The sequence below is a fragment of the Acartia tonsa genome, chromosome 8 (genome assembly GCF_053477335.1).
Source record: "Acartia tonsa isolate MP-2025a chromosome 8, ASM5347733v1, whole genome shotgun sequence".
NCBI lineage: Eukaryota > Metazoa > Arthropoda > Copepoda > Calanoida > Acartiidae > Acartia > Acartia tonsa.
Window position 1 is genome coordinate 26,493,109 of NC_137267.1, and position 22,722 is coordinate 26,515,830.

At 30.7% G+C, this 22,722-nt stretch overlaps 1 protein-coding gene across 1 annotated transcript in view; it reads right to left on the minus strand.

Moving 5' to 3' along the window:
- The window catches only part of LOC145326540 (uncharacterized), a 34,749-nt gene extending 13,749 nt beyond the window's left edge, over nucleotides 1-21,000 (minus strand). Inside the window, exon 1 of the mRNA XM_080169911.1 lies at nucleotides 20,943-21,000. Coding sequence (XP_080026037.1) covers nucleotides 20,943-21,000 — 58 coding nt within the window. The remainder of the gene's footprint in view (nucleotides 1-20,942) is intronic.
- Between the last annotated feature and the right edge of the window lie 1,722 nt (nucleotides 21,001-22,722).

Genomic DNA, 22,722 nt, shown 5'->3' on the forward strand with positions numbered 1-22,722 from the left:
TGATTGCTTATAAGTAATTTATCAAAAAATTGCATGATTTGGTATATAAGCCAAATAAGCATTTATTGTGATTGATTGCTTATAAGTAATTTATCAAAAAATTGTATGATTTGGTATATAAGCCAAATAAGCAATAATTTTCATTAATTGCTTATAAGTAATTTATCAAAAAATTGCATGATTTGGTATATAAGCCAAATAAGCATTTATTGTGATTGATTGCTTATAAGTAATTTATCAAAAAATAGCATGATTTGGTATATAAGCCAAATAAGCAATAATTTTCATTGATTGCTTGTAAGTAATTTATAAGAAAAATTTTATGATTTGGTATATAAGCCAAATAAGCATTTATTGTGATTGATTGCTTGTAAGTGATTTATAAAAAAAAGCATGATTTGGTATTTAAGCCAAATAAGCAATAATTTTCATTGATTACTTATAAGTAATTTGTCAAAAAATTGCATGATTTGGTATTTAAGCCAAATAAGCATTTATTGTGATTGATTGCTTATAAGTAATCTATAAAAAAATTGCATGATTAGGTATATAAGCCAAATAAGCATTAAATGTTATTGATTGCTTGTAAGTAATTTATGAAAAAATAGCATGATTTGGTATATAAGCCAAATAAGCAATAATTTTCATTGATTACTTATAAGTAATTTATCAAAAAATTGCATGATTTGGTATATAAGCAAAATTAGCAATAATTTTCATTGATTGCTTATAAGTAATTTACCAAAAAATAGTATTATTTGGTATGTAAGCCAAACAAGCAATTATTTTCATTGATTGCTTACAGGTAATTTATCAAAAAATAGCATGATTTGGTATGTAAGCCAAATAAGCAATAACTTTTATTGATTGCTTACAAGTAATTTAACAAAAAATAGAATGATTTGGTATATAAGCCAAAAAAGCAATCATTTTCATTGATTGCTTATAACTAATTTACCAATTTACTTGTAAGCAATCAATGAAATTATTGTTTACTAGTGGCTATGCTCCTAGAGGCATCTAGGGGCACTTGAGAAGAGGAGTTGAATCTCAAAACCATAAAATGTTTATATTAGTTTATTTTTGTTTATTTCTCTTCGGAGGTGGGTGGTACCCTCCCCCAAATAGTTATTAACCTTTCTGTGACCTATGAGAAACTACCTTGTTAAGGAGAAACCGATTGGTTCAGTGATTAGTGAGATCCTTCTGAACAAACAAACAGCCAAACATTGTGTTACTTTATTATAAGTATTATCCTTTTGAAACTACCAAGGACCTACTTTAAATGATATTATTAATATTTAGTTAAGAGATATCATCCTTTTTTTCATGTTCTTATGCCCTAGAAGCCTAAAAGGGTACTCAAGTATAAGGGAGGGAGGGTGGTCATTGACCCTTCATTTATGATAATATAGATACCCTTCCTGAAACATTCTCTGTACCTATACAAACCATCACAATAAAGAAGAACCATATTGGTTCAGCGGTTAGCAAGATCCTTCACTAGATACAGACATACAGACACCCTCTCACTTTAAAAATAAGGTAATAGCAAGCCTAAATTATCGTGAATGAAGAAACATCCACCAAATATTTACATCATGCCTATTAACATTCTTAAAACTGCTTTTGTTTTATTTCTTCAAAACAATGAGATATGGTAAACTGATAGCTAGCTGGATAGATGGATATATTAAAACAGGGAACTATAGGGATAAGATGATGGTTGATATATTTATATACATCCCCAATGATGATACACAAAATTACCCTTTCAGTGGATTAGTAGTTGAAACATTTGAACACCCAACTTAATGATCTAAACAATCAAAATCACAAAGTCCCCAAAGTTGTTAAGCCAACGTATAAGAAAACATTATTATAAAAATTTTGGGACTAGTGTAATAATTTTGGGAGAGTACTTCAACCCTCCAAAGAAAAATTGCCTTAGAAAAAAATTAATCCTCCTCAAAAAAGTGTCTACTTTTTAAAACTAAAATGTGGGTGTGATTCACTATCTCCCCCTTTTTCTACGGGCGGAAGGGTGGTAGTACCCTCCCTCCAAATAGATATAAACCTTCCCAGGACCTATGAGAAGCTACCATGAAAAGGAGAAGCATATTGGTTCAGGGATTAGCAAGATCCTTCAATACAAACAGACACACACATACACAAATATCCTTTTACTTATAAGGATTTGGTTTATATACCAAATAAAATTATTTTTTAATAATTTACTTGCAAGCAAACACTCAAAAATCTTGCTTATTTTGCTTACATACCAAATCATACTATTTTTGATAAATTACTTATAAGCAATAAATGAAAATCATTGCTTATTTGACTTATATGCCAAATCATGCTATTTTTGATAAATTACTTGTAAGCAATTAATGAAAATTATTGCTTATTTGGCTTACATACCAAATCATACAATTTTTTTATAAATTACTTGTAAGCAATCAATGAAAATTATTGCTTATTTGGCTTACATACCAAATCATGCTATTTTTTGATAAATTACCTATAAGCAATCAATTAAAATTATTGCATATTTGGCTTACATACCAAATAGTACTATTTTTTGGTAAATTACTTATAAGCAATCAATGAAAATAATTGCTTATTTGGCTTATATACCAAATCATGCAATTTTTTGATAAATTACTTATAAGTAATCAATGAAAATTATTGCTTATTTGGCTTATATACCAAATCATGCTATTTTTTCTTAAATTACTTACAAGCAATCAATAACATTTAATGCTTATTTTGCTTATATACTAAATCATACTATTTTTTGGTAAATTAATGAAAATTATTGCTTATTTGGCTTACATACCAAATCATACTATTTTTTTTATAAATTACTTGTAAGCAATCAATGAAAATTATTGCTTATTTGGCTTACATATCAAATCATGCTATTTTTTGATAAAATACCTATAAGCAATCAATGAAACTTATTGCATATTTGGCTTACATACCAAATAGTACTATTTTTTGGTAAATTACTTATAAGCAATCAATGAAAATAATTGCTTATTTGGCTTATATACAAAATCATGCAATTTTTTGATAAATTACTTATAAGTAATCAATGAAAATTATTGCTTATTTGGCTTATATACCAAATCATGCTATTTTTTCTTAAATTACTTACAAGCAATCAATAACATATAATGCTTATTTGGCTTATATTCTAAATCATACTATTTTTTGGTAAATTACTTATAAGCAATCAATCGCATTTGTAGCTTATATTGCTTATATCAGCCTAATCTTCTCTTTTTTTCATAGTATTTATTTACACCACCCTCTTTTATCTCACAAGTAAGACCAAATTGTTGTTGAATGCTGATATAAGTAAGCAATTAGTATTTTTATGGCTTATCAGTAATTTACCACCAAATTATGCTATTTTTGTGATAAAAACTTGTAAGCAATCAATGACCATCATTGCTTATCTAGCTTATATACCAAATCATGCTATTTTTTTGATAAATTACTTGTAAGCAATTAATGAAAGTTATTGCTTATTTGGCTTACATATCAATCATACTATTTTTTGATAAATTAATTTTAAGCAATCTAAGATACTTTTAAGATACTTTTTCGTGGGTCTTACTGTTTAAGAATCATTTTTTGTAGCTAGAAAGTGCTGAATACTTCATTTTAATCGCCTTTAATTGCTTTATAATATACAGATAATAATTTGGTTGTTTTAGAACAGTTGACCAAAATTTGACTTATGGTATATTATTCATAACATCACCAGGCTATATTAAATTTTGGATAAAAAAGTTTACAATTCATTTTTTACACTGCTATGCATCTTTCTTGTACATATTTATTAAACAATTTATATGATTAACAGGATGAAAACATCCATAAGTAGCGAAGCACAAAGAAACGTAGTTGGAAATACATACAAGTAGATTTAAAGTGTATTTATTAACCCTTAACAGTCAGGCCCCTTGCCGCACCTTAATCAGTTGGGGAATGGGGGGGGGGGCGCGTTCAACAACCCCCCCCCCCATTATCTCAGTTCCTATTAGAGCTAGAGGGATAAAAATTTTTGTGCAAGTCCCCTGTGTTATGATGAATTTCCGACCTTAAGTAAGTCAAAGTCAATTTTTGCTTCCTTCACCCTTTTATTTAACAACCTTTGTTTTTAGGTTCTTTTTTATTTAAAAATTTCAAACGGCTGTAATTTTTTTATTTTTAAAGCTAGAAGAAAATTTTTTTGCAGAAAATGTTTATCTTTATGTAAATTTTATATTTAAAATATCAAAATATAAATTTCAGAGGCCGCAGCTGTATAACTTGGCAGCTACCAGCTGCCACCGTTGCGGTCGGCGAAAAAATGGCGGCGGATCTTTATAAAATTTTAATACATTATGTAGACATGTAAGAAAAGATTAAGTTTAAAATTTGAAGTCTCTAAGTAAAAAATTGCGGCCACAGGAGCCTTTTAAAGATTTCTGGAGACCTGGAGGATCAGGACCTGCGGGATCATACCTCACGCCAGGCTACAATTGAATCAAGATAAAAGTAAGTGCCGAGCTCTGGGACCTATGTATGGTGAAATTAGACATAAAACCATAATGGTTCCAGGTAAAACCAAAATATTTCAGCAGGATCTTTTTCAGAAAATTAGATTTGAAAATTTCAAGTTCAATTTTCACCCCCTAGGAGTTGCCGCCTCATAATGACAAGAAAAACAAAGATTTTTTATTTAAAATTTTAAACAAGTTTGTTTTTATAAAGTTCTTCATAAAACCACTCATGAAGGGAGTTAATTAATGGCCATTTTTATCAGTTGCTTTGCTAAGGTCAAGGAAATTCAGCCTTAAATAAATCATATATAGAGAGGTTTTATGAAAGACTTCATGAAAGCAAAGTTGTTCAAAATTTTAAATAAATAATCTTTGTTTTTCTTATCATGATTATACGGCAACTCCTAGGGGGGGGAAATTGAATTTGAAATTTTCAAATCTAATTTTCTCAAAAAGGTACCACTGAAATATTTTGGTTTTACCTAGAATCATCATGGTTTTATGTCTAATTTCACCATACATAGGTCCCAGAGCTCGGCACTTACTTTTGTCTTGATTCAATTGTAGCCTGGCGTGACCTGGAACCTGAACACCTGTATTTGATGAGGATGTACTACTAGAGGATATTTTATTATTTAGTTAAGATAAAATGCTTTGTTTAAGTCAAAAAAATATTTTTGCTCTTTACCTGGATGACCCTGCCAGGTTTGCTGGCATGCTGTGCCCGCCAGGATAGAGATATTCAAAAACTTCCAACTCTCAGTTATGTGTCATACCCACACTCATAGACGTCCAAGGGGGGGGGGGGAAATTGGCGATTACCCCATTACCCCTCCCAAACAAATTTGGGGGTGCCGTAGGCACCCCCAAAATTTTTTTCATTTTACCCCCCCATTTAAAATTTACCCCTTGTTTTTTTATCATCATTAACTAATGCATCTGAGTTTTGGAACAACATTGCTTGGAAAACAGGGACCTTAAAGAAACCATGCAAGAAATAAACAGCTTTAACTGCTGAAAGACTGCCACAAGCAGACCCAATACAAAAAATTTTAAGCCTCCAGCTTCAAAAATAAAAGTTATAGACATTTCAAAATCATATTTTTAGTACAATGAAAATTTTGAAAGTTTTTCATTGCTAATAACACAATTTGCTTTATTAAAATATGTTGCCTTGAACAAAACTTATTTTGGCCTTTAGGATTTTCAGCCAATCAGAAGTCTGAGTCCACTATACAACCAATCACAGCTAAGCATCTGTATTAATTACATTAGTTTCATTTTTTCCCGCTATGATTTTATGCTATCAAACGCAATTTAAACCAAATTTTTTGAAGACACTTTGACTATAAAAAGGGGTAATGTTATCAGTTACTGGCAGTCTTAGATTCTGGCAAAGGTAAGCTTTTATTTTTGTTTCCAGAGGACGTAATTTAATAATGAAAATTTTATTATTAGCAATGAAAAACTTTCAAAATTTTCATTGTACTTAAATAATCATTTTAAATTGCCTGTAACTTTTTTGTTATTGAAGATGGAGTCTACTTGTGGCAGGCTTTCAGCAGTTAAAGCAGGGTATCTCTTGCAGGGTTCCTTCAATCAGTCAGAGATGTGGTGTTGAATGTCCCCCCCCCCCCTATATTATCTCAGCTCCCATTATAGCTAGAGAGCTAAGCAACTTTGTGTATTTCCCTGTTTAATATAGAATTTTTGACAAAAAGTCAGTCAAAGTCCTATTTTGTAAAAAAAATATTTCCAATGAACATAGTAAGGTTTTTTTTATTGTATCAATATAAAGTGAATTATATAAATTGGTCTAAAAGCCACAATATTACCCCGAGAAAAAAAGACCTTTTGCTCTGGTCAAAATGACGGGAGCAACAGTAAAAATTAATTTTTAAATCCCCCCAAAAAAGTTTATTGGGGACTTAATTCAAATTTGGGCTCTGCAGTCTGATTCTACTGGTGTCATAGTATATTTTTGATACATGACATAAAAATAGGTTAAAAACAGTTTCACACACAGAAAATGAAATAGAAAAAACCGGATGGGGGGGGCGTTCAACGCCCCCTCCCCCCCAACTGTTAAGGGTTAATGATGGGAATGTTGTCAAAAGTTTTAGTATTCTATCTTTTCTGGGAGCTGAGTAAATCCCATTTCTCCCATAACATTACAGACTGACAGATAAAGTGAATTATAGAGTAGCTTTGCAACTACAAACAAAGTAGCCTAAGCAAAACATCTCTAAAAATGAAAACTCAATTAGTGTAGAGGTTAGAAAGATATTAGCAGACAGTCTCAAAAAAAATTTTCCAATATGACTTTGAAACCTAATAATATCCACTGGATTAGAACTGGTTCTCAGCAATACTAAAAAGTTATGTATAGCATCATATTCTAGACAATTTTATGAATAATGAAATAAAAATTAAAAGGTTAATACTGGTTTTGTTTGTAGTACTTAAACCATAGCAAATTTTGCATTACAGAAAAAATATTTTGCATGGGTCATTTTTTTGCATAAATCAACCATATTTTTGCTTGGTGCCAAAATTTTAACTTAATCTTCTATGACGGGACACATACAATACATACAAAAAAACATTATAATATTATTATTACTTTCTATCTCTCTTTTGTAACTTGTGGATACGCCCCTAGAGGCCTCAAGGGGCACTTGAAATGGGAAAAAAGGATAGATTAATATTCCCCCCAATTAAGTTTTTAAAGAAAAAGTTATAAAAAATTGGCGTGGGGGGGAGATTTTTTTTTTGAGGAGGGTGGTACCTTCCATCAAAATAGTTATAAACCTTCCCAGGACCTTTGAGAAGCTACATTTTGAGAACCATACAGGAGAACCACAAGTGTTCAGTAGTTAGCAAAATCCTTCAGTAAACACAGACATACAGACAAACACATAAACATCCTATTTCTTTTATATATGGATACAGATACCCATCCTGGTACTTAAAATTATAAATTATATTAATATAGTACCCAAGGTTTTAAAACCAGTTCTTTTAATCATTGGCAAATTTAATTACATTTGACTGTTTTGTACAAACTAGCTGATGATTTTAGTTGTCAACCCTGAATAGGAATAGAGAAAACCATGAAAACTTAAAAATCTAGGAATCAATCTAGCACTTCAAATAATAGACAAAGTTTAATAAAACTTGTAAAATTGATGAATCCCTAAAATAATCAGCCCTCTATCTTAAAAAGATATTGAGACAATCACGAAAACTTGAAAATCTAGGAATCGATCTAGCACTCCAAACAACAGACAGACGGACAAAACAATGTACAGATTAGGTGGCCATGTCATAGAAATCTACATTAAAAATTTCAGCTGTCTATCTTTTTTCAGACATACGGACAGATGGACATTTCAAATTATAGAGTAGCTTCGCTACTAAAAATTGCGTCAAATTTCATTTGGACAAAAAACGGTTATACATACAGAAAATTTTGCAACACATGAAATTGATTAAAATTACTTGCTTAATTGAAAGTACTTTAGAATCATCGTAACAAAACTACTTCTACTCGCTCTAAATTCTCATTAACACCACGGGAACGGCATAAATTGTCAAAATTACGCATTCGTCTGTAAAAAATGGCGTAACTATTCGCCGGAATCGATTGATGCATAAGTAAAAAAATATGTGTCTTTAAAAGTTCTACAATAATGAAGAAAAGGTACATTGCTCTAAAATGACTCCTTCTCCCCCTTAAGGCGCGAAAACTACGTTATACTTTATTTAACAAAAATATATTTTAAAATGTATATTTGAATGTTTGTAAATGATTTATGTGAGAGGAGGGCACAAATGTAGGAGTTAAGCGGATAACTAATATGGGCGGGACGGGTCAACCCAAGCTAGACGCGGGTCAACACAAGCGAGACTCGGCCGGGTCAGTAGTGTTGTGTCCTTGCTAAGAGAAACAGTGTAGATTTAGTTATGTGAATTTGAATTTAAGTACTTTTAAAAGATAATGTGAGATATTGAGTTATAATAAATATTTATAAATAAAATATAAATTGTGCTGCTTATAATGAAGATAAATATCAAATAATGATAGAAGTGTTGATATTTTATCTTTATTTAGGTATGCAAAGTTTATTATAACTGTGCATTTATTTCAAACCAATAATTTTAAACTGAAGTACAAAATAGAATCCAGAAATTTTGCCTGTCTCTTTTCGCATTTGTTGTGTAAAGGTAATTCTTAAAACTGTAGAATTAGATCTAAATGTTATATTTTTATGTAGTTTAATATTAGATTCAATTGACTTTCATTGTCCTATCCCTCTCTGAAAACATAAAATTATTTGTAAAAACCAAAGTTGGTAGTGCTAGCACAATGAAAGATTAATCATACTATTGCATTATTGCAAAGAGCGGGTATAGTCCCTTTCGAGGCAATTTTTCACAGTAGCTTTACTCCTATTTCTAGCCCCTGCGGGGACAATTGCCTAAACCTGTGGGGCAATCACCTAACCAATTATAACCTAAACTTACCTAAAATATCCTTTAAAGAGCCATTTTTAAAATTTTACGAATCGCCCCTTAAGGGGCGTTGCCACGAAAGGGATTATTCCCCATTATTTATTATTTGGAAAGATGGTGAAGGACAAGGAAATATTAATTATCATTAACCAAGCAAATGTTGCACTATGTTTTATGTAAAATAGGTATTGTTATTAACGTAACTTTGTCCCCTCCCACCCAGAAAGTTCAACACATATTATATTTTTTCTCATACATGCGTTTTTGTAAAAAAAAAACATTTGTTGTCGGGAAAAGAAAAAAAGATAAATGCATTTACAAAAACAAAGCTAACAAATAAAAATTATGAAACATTAGGATTGAAAAGGGATAACACAATAGCCGATAAATTGATGTACATCTCTAATGATGATTTACAAAATTACTCCTTCTGTAGATTAAAATTGGTGGTTGAAAAGTTTGAACTTAATAAACTAATCAAAATTTAGTAAAAGTCATAAAAGTTGTTAAGTCGACGAATTAGAAAACATTATTATTAAACTTTGGGGACTAGTGTAATATACAGCCTATTGACCCTTCCCTCCGTAATAACCACGTCGCCCTTTGGTCAGATTAAAAACTTAGGGTACATAGTCCTCTCTCTCTCTCAGCTCTATTAACAAATAATAACTAAAACAATAGATAAGAGCGAAGCTACTTTACAATCCATGTCTTTGTCTGTCATGAGTTTGTAACTTAATTGATTTTCCGGTATGGCTTCGAAACAGATTAATATCCGCTGGATTAGAACCGGTTCTAAGCTATACTGAAAAATCATGTATTATATTGTAATATATCCAGTTTATATGAATTTAAAAATGTACAATCATAAATAATATTAAAAACAGTTTTATTTAGTCATCTCGGGGTTGAATGTATTTATTTTAAAGTTTATAAATTGTATCTTTCTACATATAGTCCGTCCGTTATTTGTCTATTTTTGAAAACGATTTGACACGAACCTTTTTACATTTTTTATAAGCTAAAAATTTTGTTATTAACATTTTCTTGTTATAACTTAACAAATAAAGGAAATGGGCGGGGATTTAATATTGAAGTTTTTGGATTAGAAACTTAAATAATAGTCAAAACGTTTTTTTATGTGATGCATATATTTGAGCATGGGAGGTGTCATTAGACCATAAATTACACTGGTACCCAAAGTTTTATAACAATTATTGGGGGTGGATAGTGAGATCCTTAGGTACAGACAGACAGAGAGACACACACAGATCCTGTTACTTTATTAAAAAAGGAAATAGAGCAGGGTTATACATTCTATGATCAAAAAAATAATAATTATTTCATAACATCGTATTATAGTCAGCTTTCTGCGGATATAAATATGTACAATTATTAACACCAGTTTTTTTATGTTTAATCTTTTGATTGTGCATTATATATTCATAGAAAACTGACTATAATAGTTTTTCAGTATGGCTGGATATTTATCGGTTTCGAAGTGAAACTGAACATATTTTTCCAGTATGGCTTCGAATTCAATTGATTTCCGCGGGATAAAAAACGGTTTTAAGTGGGACTAAAATTTATGTTTATCGCCTCCAGGGATCTAAAGGGATAAGACAATATTCGATAAATTGAAGTACATCCAAAAATACCCCTTTCTGTAATTTGCCATTAGTGGTTGAAAAGTTTAGACACCATACTTACTTAATAACCTAACCAATCAAAATTCAGTAAAAGTCCCCAAAGTTGTTAAGCAAACAAAATGAAAACATTATTTTAAAACTTCGGGAATGAGGGGGGACAATGGGCTGTTTTATACACTAGTCCTCAAAGTTTTATGATAACGTTTTCTTATTCGCTGTCTTAACAACTTTGGGGACTTTTGGTTAATTTTGGTTGGTTGGTTTAACCACTACCATACTTGATAACCTAACCATTCAAAATCCCAGAAAAGCCCCAAAAGTTATTAAGCCAGCGAATAAGAAAACGTTATTGTAAAACTTTGGGGACTAGTGTAATAAACAGCCCATTGTCCCTTACTTACTTAATAACCAAACCAAAAATTAATAACCTAATTCAAAAATTCAGTAAAAATCCCCAAGGTTGTAAAGTTAACGAATAAGAAAACGTTAATATAAGACTTTTGGAACTAGCAGAGAGAGAGAGAGAGGGAATGAAGATTGTGCTGTTTAATACACTAGTCCCCAAAGGTTAAAATAGCGTTTTCTTATGTTATGGCTAAACAACTTTGGGGACTACAGAAGGGGTAATTTTGTGTGTCATCATTGGGAATGTACATCTTTTTATCAGCCTTATTTTATCTCTAAAGATCCCTATATTTTGATATAATTTCGGTATTTTGATTGAGTATTTAGTCAATTTTAGTTTGAAGTAAAAACAAGAATCATATTATGGACAGATTTCCGCGTATAGAGAAATGTTATTGGAACTATATAACATTAAAAATAATCATTTTTTTCCCGCGTTCAACTGTTTATGATTTAAGGGACCTAAAGGGATAGGACAATGGATGATACATTAATAAATATCTTCAATGATTATAAACTACCCCTCATTAATTGTAATTTTATTGAGTAAAACTTTGCACATTGCAAGTAAATTAATTAACCAATCCAAATTTAATAAAATTATAAACTTTAACACTATCCAATCACGATCATAAGGGAAAAGACAATGGATAATATTTTTTTATATATCCCAAAAAGTAAAAAACAAAATTATTGAATCAAAGTACCCAAAGTTTTTGAGCCATCAAGCTCAACATTGTGGACCAGTGTAATTTACAGTCAATGGTCACCTCCCCTTATATTATTCAATATTTCTTTCTGTGTTACAATTTATTAAAGCTTTGTATAAACAAAGGAGGGAGGGGACACTGGACTGGAAATTATACTTGTGAGAAAAACTAATCTGTTGTTTGTTGGCTTAAAAACTTGTTGTTTTTTTGGGGTTGTACAAACCAACAGTGCCTTAACCTTTCTATTAAAAAAGTGTTACCTGCAAAAAAAGATTTATTGTAATTGAGGTGCTTACATAAATTTATCGTCCATTGTCTTATCTCCCTAGATTCCTGGTAAGATCGAAAATTTAGTCTATAATGAAAACTAGGATAATTCAATCCATTAAAGGGATGGAGGGGACCATGGGCTGTTTAAAAACTAGTCCCTAATTATAGTTTAGTTTTATAATTATTTTTTCCTATTCTTTGGCCTAACAACTTTGGGGATTGGTTGATTCATTAGATTGAGTGTACAAAAGTTTCAACCACTAATTGTAATGGAAGATTTTTGTTTTATCATCGGGGATGTACATTAATTTATCGGCCTTTGTCTTATCCCTTTAGATCCCTGCATTAAAGCAACAATAAATAAGTGCAATCAAATAATCTTAAGCTACCAGAGAAACTATTTAATTATTTTAATTTCGTCTATTGTCACATCCCTACACGATCCATACAATGCTCTGGTGGGCCTTCACTTCTGCATATTGTCATATTTAAAACAAATTTTTTTTGCAAATTACCACAAGACTATATATATTTGAATAGAATTTTGTTTGATGAAGGTAAATATAAATGGGAGTTTAAGTAATAAACTATAGTTCTGAATATCATTTTGACGAAGGTGATGATGCACTAACTATAATACAAAGTAGAATGATGTCTGTCTGTCCGTCCGTTCGTCTGTCCCTTAAGATCTCAGTAACCACTGAACCGATTGGATTCTACTCTTCAGGGTATATACCTATTGGTCCTGTGGCTAGGCTAGAGGCTAGGGGCGAAGCCGCTAGTCCTATTGAATAAAGTAGTAAGCATTTTTTGTCTGTCCCAAAGGATCTCACTAACTGCTGAACTGATATTAGTCTCCTTTACCGTGAAGCTTCTTATAGGTCCTGAGAAAATTTTAAACTATTTTTTGGGAGGGTATCTTCACCCCCCCCCCCCAAAAAAAAAACTCAAATTCAAAATAGGCTGAGGTTGATTTTTCCCCCCTCTTACCTTAAGGGGCATAGCCGCTAGTTAATTATCATAAAGAAAGACTAAATAAATAACCCTTTCCTTTGTTATAAATTTCAAATAACAACATTTAAAAAATAAGCAAACAAGAATAGTCATTTCATATGAATCGCAGCAATAAAAAGTAGACTTTCTTAATCAAGAATATTAAGATCATAGGTAGGGCATCAATAACAATTTAACCTTTTTAAATCTTTATATTTATTTAATAAGAAGCAAAACAATAACAATCTACACCTTCTTAAACAAGAATGATTAGATTATAAGTAGGGCAACAATAACAAGCATAGCTTCTTTAAGAAGAATATTAACCCTAATCAATTTTATATAGATAGCTGATTACTTTGTAGTAGCGAAGCTACTCTATAATTTGAAATGCCCGTCCTTTCTGTCTGTCAGAGAAAAAGTGGGAAAACATGAATTTCTCGGCTCCTATGACAGATAGAAGGCTGAAACTTTATGACGAAAATCCCATCGCTAAGGAACATAATTAACTTTCACACATCCATGGCGGTTGGACTGCTTTTTAGCAGGTTTTAGGCTATTTTTGTTGTTTTCACCAAAACTTTGGTGTTCATAATCTGATTTTTAAAATTTTTTTGTTATAGATATCTAAATTAAATTTCCTGCTGTTTAATGAAACATCTATGAAGGTTGGACTGCCTTTTAGGAGGTTCTTGGCTATTTTTATATTTTTACAGATTTTCCCATATCTTTGGTGATTATGGTCCAATTTTCAAAATTTTTGTAGATAAGAATATCAATTAATTTTCCAGTTGTTTTAAAAAACATCCATAGTGATTGGACTGCATTTGAGCAGGTTTTTGGCTATTTTTATATTTTTACATATTTCCTAATATCTTTGGTGTTTTTGGTCTAATTTTCAAACTTTTTTAAGATGACAGTATCATAATAATTTTTCCAATTGTTCTGAGCATCCAGTATGTAATTTACTTTGAGCATTTGTATGTCAGTCATCATACAAAATAAAAAAGGTTTTGTGTTTATTTTCTCCAATCAATTAAATCTATTCTTGATTTTAAAGAATACTCTTTCTTTCTACTTGTAGGTATTCCCATCCACAATTTTTGTGCTTTGCTACTTATGGATATTGTCATCCTTGTTCAATTTTTTACTTGCACTTCTGTATTTCTTCTTGTAAGTCTGTATGTATATCTCATATGTCTGGACTAGCTAAATGTCCGTATGTTCATATGTTTATCTGTATGTCTGAAAATCTGTCTGTATGTCAGACTGTTGTCAGTCTGTCTGTCTGTCTATATGTCTAACCATCTCTCTGTCCATCTGACTATCTGTCTATTTGTTACTCTATCCATTTTTCTGTCTGTCTATCCATCTGTCTTGAAGTCTTTCTAAATGTCCATCTGTTTGCTTATCCATCTGTCTGTCCATCTATCTATTTGTCCATCTGTCTGTCCATCTATCTATTTGTATTTGAACTGTTTTTCTGTCTGTCTGTTAGTCTTCTGTCAAGATTAATTATTTTTATGTAGTGCAACAATAACAATTTACAATTTTGTAAACAAAGATAATTATATCAATAAGCAGCACAAAAAAACATTATATACTTTTCAAACAATAATAATTATTTTATAGGTAGTACAAAATAACATTCTAAACTTTCTTTAACAAGAATGATTATTTTATAAGTAGCGCAGCAATACCAAGGTATACAATAAGTAGCACAAAATAACATTCTATACTTTCTTAAACAAGAACAATTATTTTATAAGTAGTGCAGCAATACCAAGCTATACCTTCCAATACAAGAATAATTAGAATATAAGTAGGGCAACATAACAAGCATACCTTCTTAAACAAGAATATAAACCCTAATAAATTGGGGGTTTCACTATCTGTTTGACAGTCTATCTAAATGTCTGTTAATATGTTTGTCTATATTTACATCTGTCTGTTTGACTGTCTGTCCATCTGTCTGTTTATCTTTCTGTGAAAGGAAAATAAATATTTTTTTTAATGTTTAGAAAAAAAGGCATCAAGTTTTCAACTCCACCAATTTAAAATATTTTTTCAATGCTCTCATGTCATTTTGTCTGGTCTTTGGGACATCTCAAAATTTGTCTGTCTGTCTGTTTGTTTGTTAGTTTGTTCATTATGTTTATTAGGGTGGGTTCATATTGGCAATTTATCTGACACTAAAGCAGGAACTTACACTTAATTTATATAACTACAATACACCTCTGGTTGAATTTGATTCATCTTAAGTCTAAAAACTGTTGGTTACCACACATTCAATTGTATAGCTATTTGTGAATTGTCATAAGCTCTAGTTTTTGGATATGTAAGAACTATTTCTGAGCTAAGTTTAGTATAGGAGCTACATGGTAAAATGTTCCACCTTACTCAAAACTTTTCAACTTTTTTCTCACATTTTCAATGTAGCTCCTAAACTACAAATAGCTGAAACCTGGTATTCAAGGCACAATAATAATCAAAATGTTTTAAAGTTTTCCTATAAAAGTTTTACCCTAAATTAAAATACTTTTCTTGAAATTTATTCAGGTTTATTAACAAACAGGCATTGGAATATTATTTGTTTCTATATTTGATGTATCTTATTAGTATTTATTGTTATTAAATGTTGATAAAAATTCTTGAATGTTTAATTGGAAATTGTTAAGAAATATTTTTATGTAATCCTATTTAGTACATTTGAATATATTTTGTTTGTCTGTAATTATTTTTCATTAGATTACTTCAGTGAAGAACATAAACTTATCACCTGAAAATATAATAGGGGGCATTTAGAATCACTTTAAAAATAGATTGTTGGTTTTTTTAATTCAGTCTGTTGTTAGAGTGGTTTTGCTGGAACTCCTATAGACTTCATTTAATCAGAAACATCAAATTAATTTGTATCAACTTGATTAAATTTTCATCAGAGTCTTTTGTATTATAAAGAAATATATAAAATAATTTTAAAAAATGTTTGAGCAAGTTTATGTGAGGTTTTAGTAGCTCAAAAGAAAGGTAATTAAACATAAGATAGCTGGTGTTCAAGCACATATTTCACAGTAAAAAGGTTGAATTAAAGAAAGCATAAAATAAATAAATGGATGATTTAAGTAAGCAATCAACCCCAAAAATGGCTTATTTAGGTAAGGATTTTGTAGCAAAAATGGATGATTTAAGTAAGTAATCAACCCCAAAATTGGCTTAATTAAGTAAGGATTTTGCAACAAAAATGGATGATTTAAGTAAGTAATCAACCCCAAAAATGGCTTATTTAAGTAAGATTTTTGTAGCAAAAATGGAGGATTTAAGTAAGCAATCAACCCCAAAAATGGCTTGTTTAAGTAAGGATTTTGTAGCAAAAATGGAAGATATAAGTAGGACATTAATCACAAATATGGCTTGTTTAAGTAAGGATTTTGTAGCAAAAATGGAAGATATAAGTAGGACATTAATCACAAAAATGGCTTGTTTAAGTAAGGATTTTGTAGCAATAATGGAAGATAAAAGTAGGACATTAATCACAAAAATGGCTTGTTTAAGTAAGGATTTTGTAGCAAAAATGGATGATTTAAGTAAGCAATCACCCCCAAAAATGGCTTACTTAAATCATCCATTTTGGTTGCAAAATCCTTACTTAAATAAGCCATTTTTGGGGTTGATTGCTTACTTAAATCATCCATTTTTGCTACAAAATCCTTACTTAAATAAGCCATTTTTGGGGTTGATTACTTACTTAAATCATCCATTTTGGTTGCAAAATCCTTACTTAAATAAGCCATTTTTGGGGTTGATTGCTTACTTAAATCATCCATTTTTGCTACAAAATCCTTACTTAAATAAGCCATTTTTGGGGTTGATTACTTACTTAAATCATCCATTTTGGTTGCAAAATCCTTACTTAAATAAGCCATTTTTGGGGTTGATTGCTTACTTAAATCATCCATTTTGGTTGCAAAAACCTTACTTAAATAAGCCATTTTGGGGGTTGATTACTTACTTAAATCATCCATTTTTGTTGCAAAAACCTTACTTAAATAAGCCATTTTTGGGGTTGATTGCTTACTTAAATCATCCATTTTTGCTACAAAATCCTTACTTAAATAAGCCATTTTTGGGGTTGATTACTTACTTAAATCATCCATTTTGGTTGCAAAATCCTTACTTAAATAAGTAATCAACCCCAAAAATGGCTTACTTAAGTAAGGGTTTTGCAGCAAAAATGGAGGATTTAAGTAAGCAATCAACCCCAAAAATGGCTTGTATAAGTAAGGATTTTGTAGCAAAAATGGAAGATATAAGTAGGACATTAATCACAAAAATTGCTTGTTTAAGTAAGGATTTTGTAGCAAAAATGGAAGATATAAGTAGGACATTAATCACAAAAATGGCTTGTTTAAGTAAGCAATCAACTACAAATATAGCCTAAATGGCTGAGAAGGGATTAAATTTTGAGGAAAAATAATCCGGATTAAAATCTTAATCTGTAAGACATTTACCTCAAAAGCGTCCGATTTTGCTGATTCTTATCAGCCACCCTTATTTTTGGGGTTTTTTAGGGGTTTATAGGGCAATAATAGTTCTTCAAGTAAGCAATTAACCTACGAAAATGGCTCGTTAGTCCGACATGTCCGATTTAAGTAAGCCACTTTTGTTGTAAAGTGCGGACTTTCCCGATGTGAGCACGTCCTACTTAAATCTGACAAAAATGCTTATATAAGCACAAAAAAAGGTAAATTGCTGAGACAGAGATTACTAGGGTAAGCTTATATGTACGATTGTTATATACCAAACATAGAGAGAAATAGACAATAACTCAAATATGAGAAATTAAAGTCTAGAATGATCTCAAATTGCTTTACTATTGAAATAATCATAAATACTCTAATATTTCTCATTTTTTGACATGAGGATTTCTAACAGAAAGCAAACAAGAGTGACTACAGACATAAAAGCGAAAACCAAAAAATATTATAATAATGAAGAAAAAACAAATGTATCTTTTAGAAATCTATTGAAAATTTGATAAAAAAACGTTCGCAAATTGCTTGAATACTCAATCGTAGTAGAATTCACCCTTTATTTTAAGTTTTAAAACATGGATATTTCTATTGTGTATGAAATGGGTCAAAAATAATGTTAAAGCCTACATTTTAAAAAACCACATACAGTCTTTCTAGTAATGATTATATCCTGTAATTACAGGAATGAGATCACAAGGTTTGAAAAGATTATAATGGTTACTCTTATGTTAACTCTATTAGACACACTTCATCCATCGAAATGGTCAACACAAAGTACAATAGGGGGTAATCCACTGAATTTTTCTTGATCCAATGTTAAAAAAGGGACTAAACCTGCACTGCGTTGGACTTAACAAACATATCTAAGTACTATAGTTGGCTCAATATAACTATATCGCTATTGGCTAGTTTTCTATAAGTACATATCTATTTCTCAATAAATCAATTTTCCTCCCCCGCCATTACTATCTAAAAGAAAGAAGTAAATATTTATTAATTTAAATGATTTTAAAAAGATTTTTTCAATTATATTTTTTTCACATTACCATCACCAAAGGGTTAATATGATTAAAATTTTAGTTTTAATATTTTAACACAAAGAAAGTGTCGCCACAATCGAATTCTTTTAAAATACAGTTTTCTTAGATTTACTCTATTATGAACGTATATTTTTTATTTATGAAATAAGGATTAAATACTTCAATGTAATTCAAATATCTACATGAAGTGAAAAACTTAATTCATTCCATAAACAAATAGGATAAAGGTCTTATCGCTTTGGTCAATGAGAGTTTAATGAGGATTATTGGAGCACTATGAGTTTTAAACACTTTACCATTGGAAGACTCGAGCTCATTTATAGACGTTTATTTCCTATATAGATCTGTCATGGATCTTGATGCAATAAAGCAGGCTGTTTTGTAAATGTTAAAAATTGGAAGATTTCATTAAATAAAAGTAATCGCAAATATACTTAGTAAATAATGTACCTTAATTAACCAAAGGACGTCCAAAAGGGGGAGGGTAAAGGGGTGATTACCCCCTCCCCCCAGACGAATTTGGGGGTGCCGTAGGCACCCCCAAAATACTTTTCATTTTACACCTGCCAACAGATTTCAAGGGGTAATTACCCCCCTAAAAAAAAAAAATTACCCCCCCTTAAAAAATGTTTACCCCTCCCCCCCCCCAAATAAAAAAGCTTGGACGCCCCTGAATTAACCTAACCTAAACTTATCTTATTCTTATTCTTAGAATGAAAGCAGATCTATAATTTAACCATTCTCGTATATACCTTTTAAAAAGCTAAGATATTCTCTAATTAGGGTATCTTTGCAACTCTATTATCATTACAAGAAAGACCGTACGTCCATTTTAAGCATGTAGTTTTTTTCTTGAGAAACCTTTTTTGTGTGATATAATTATTCTTTTTATCTGATTTCTAGGCAACAAGGTACAATATCTTAAGCAAAGGGGTATATTACCAAGACCATTAAAAACATGATAAAAGTTACTAGATTATTGAAATAGTGATTTATATGACAATTAGAAATACTTCTATTGCCTTTTCATGCAATTTTTTTTGCAGTTTTTGTTTTAATGTTTTGTCTGTCCTTTAAGATCTCGCATACGACGGAATCGGCCTACTTCTTCATTTTAGGAAAGATTTACATAGGTGCCGGGCAGAATTTTGGCTATTTACAGCTAATATTAAGCTGCCCCTAAATGCTGGGGGCACAGCCGCTAGTTGTTTTACAGTTTGTTTAATTTATTGAGCTTCGTTTTCAAGGATGTTGTCTTACTTGTTTTAACTTTCAATATGATAACAATAAAGGTACTAAGAAAGAGAGGGAATGTCTGATTGAGCCAATAGGAGAATCGCATCGGAATTTACATTGGATCTCATTGGTTGAAATTATGTACACATTTTCCTACGAAGGCATGTTTTTTTTCATTTCATACATACATAAAAGTCAGCTGTTAACAGTATATTTTCTTAGTAGAAAGCTTTGTGGAATCAGAATTAATTGCCCAAAAATTTCGTTTACAATTTGAAAGCTTGAAACAAAGTTGGATTCTTAAAAAAAAAGTTAGGCTGGCAACTCGCTGGTGAGGCAAAATTATTTTTGTGAAAAATCCTCCAAAATCGAATAAAAAAATTTACAAAAATGAAATAAAATCTTAAGAGGGTTATTAACATATGATTTTGTTTAATTTTTGTAGATTTTTAATGTGCTTTTGGATGATTTTTCACAAAAATAATTTTGCCTCACTATCGAATAGCGAGTCTATCATTTTTTAAGAATCCACATCAGCTTGAGTCGAAAGTAAACAATACTTTTGTCTGCTAGGAATGTTCTCTCTTAGATTTGACGAAAAAAGGGTTCAGAATATTCTTCTACTCTTCTATTTCTATTATGATAACATTTAAAATATTTCTTATATACCATTATTGACTTTAGAATTCCATTATAAAAATACTTTTACTGATTATTAAACAAGATTAAGTCCTAATATTGTGAGTAGTAAAACAACTCCACCCTTATTTCAAAGAAATATATAGGCCCATATTACATGCTTATAGGCCTATCTATATAGGCCTAACATAGGGCTAATAAAAACATACTTACATTATAGAAATCTAACATCTTTCCACCTTTGAATATTATCTTTAAATGGTATGAATAATAGATTTGCAATAATTAACACATTTCGTGGATTTTTTCATTAAAAATTCGACAATTTTTCACTTATTATTTTTAACAAAATCGCGTAGCGTACGTCTTTGCATGAAACCATCACTTCACTAACTGAGGCGCTGTAAAACAGTGTACGCCCACACATACTCTTTCATCTGAGCCTTCTCCATGCACTTTGGGCCCCCCACCTTTGTGCTTTAAAACCACTTCATTTAAAATTTAAAGGCACTCTATGGGGGGGAGGGGGAGAGATTTTCTGGGCTGTGAGGGTGGATGATAAATTGGCTCAATATTAATGGGCAGAAGAGAAAAAAAAAGGCGCAAATGAAGGGGGGGACTGCAAAGAGAAGTGAGAATTTAGCAAAATGAATTAGCATGAAGATATTGGATGAAACTGTTATATATTAACTTGACACCTGGTTAGAACTTAATTCAATTCAATTATACATCTTAAATTTAACTTGTATTATAATTATATTAATATTTATAGGCAGCTGCAGTATGTCTGTCTATTTGTTTGTACCAAAAGATCTTGGTAACCGCTTAAGTGATAGATCTAAATTTCGGTGAAGTTTCCTTTAAAATTATTGTCCTGAAAGAAGCGAAGCTTTTCCATAATTTTGGTTGGTCCCTACGTCCGTAATGGAAAGCTCTTATTGTTCATTAAGGCATGTTGGAATTGCCCTATTCATTTTTAACCTGGAATGATGATTCTTGTAACACTTAATTGCAATTTGGAAATAATGATTCCAAGGACTACAAGGTATTGCGTTATAAGCAAAACAACCTTTAACAAAGACCTAAAAATGTAAGTCTGTCCTTAAACATTATATTGGATTTATGCAATTTTGCAAGAAATTAATTACATTCAATTTTGTTTATACTTATAGACTTTTAATCTGCTCAATGAGTTTTTAAGGTTCGTTCGTCCTACCGTCTGATTTTAGAGCTTCTCTTTCATAGATGTTGTCATCCCTGTTATTATTAAAACATGCAAGTATCTTTAAAATATAAACTGAAAAAAAAATTTATAAAGTAGATGAATAAAGTTTCATGATTAAACCTGTTGCACTTTTTTACAATTATTGATAAAATTCAATATCATGATAATTAAGCTCTCAATAATTACTTTAATCATCATGTTTTTATAAAATAAAAAGATATTTTTAGTAGTGCAGCTTCTCTATTATGAATAGTAGTCAGTGAGTAATTATCAAGGATTTCAGGGGATAAAACAAAGGACAATAAACTGATGAAAAAGAACAATTTTTCTTATGTTTGAAGCTAGAAGAAATTTTTTTTCAGGAAATGTTTATTTTTATGTAAATTTTATATTCATAATCACAAAATATAAATTTCGCCGGCAGCAGTTGTACCTGGGTGCTGTACTATGCAACTACTGCAGTCGGCGATTGGCGGGAAAACGACGGCAGATTTTCAAGAAGTTTTATTGTGTCATGTAGACATATGAAAAAAGCCTAGTTTTGAAATTTGAAGTTTCTAAATCAAAAATTGCACTCACCGGAGCCATTTAAAGTTTGCTGGGGCCTGGAGGATAGTACCTGGAACTTGCTGGGGCCTGGAGGATAGTACCTGGAACTTAAAATTTAAAGTTTGCTGGAAATATTTTTTTTTATTTTGACAATTTTTTGAAATAGCAGAAGAGGCCACTTAAAGAAAGTGTGCATTCAACCCCGTACATCTATGTCATTATAAGAATAAAAACCAGCGCATTAGAAGAAAAATCAAATTGCTCCTTCCTCTTTACTTTATTTTCATCATTAAATTCCGTTTTTGTTATTAAAAGCGAAGCTTTTCTATACTTAGGGTAAGGCTGTCCGTCTGTAATTGTTATCTCTTTTCGTTTAGGATTGTCCCATCGATTTTAAAAT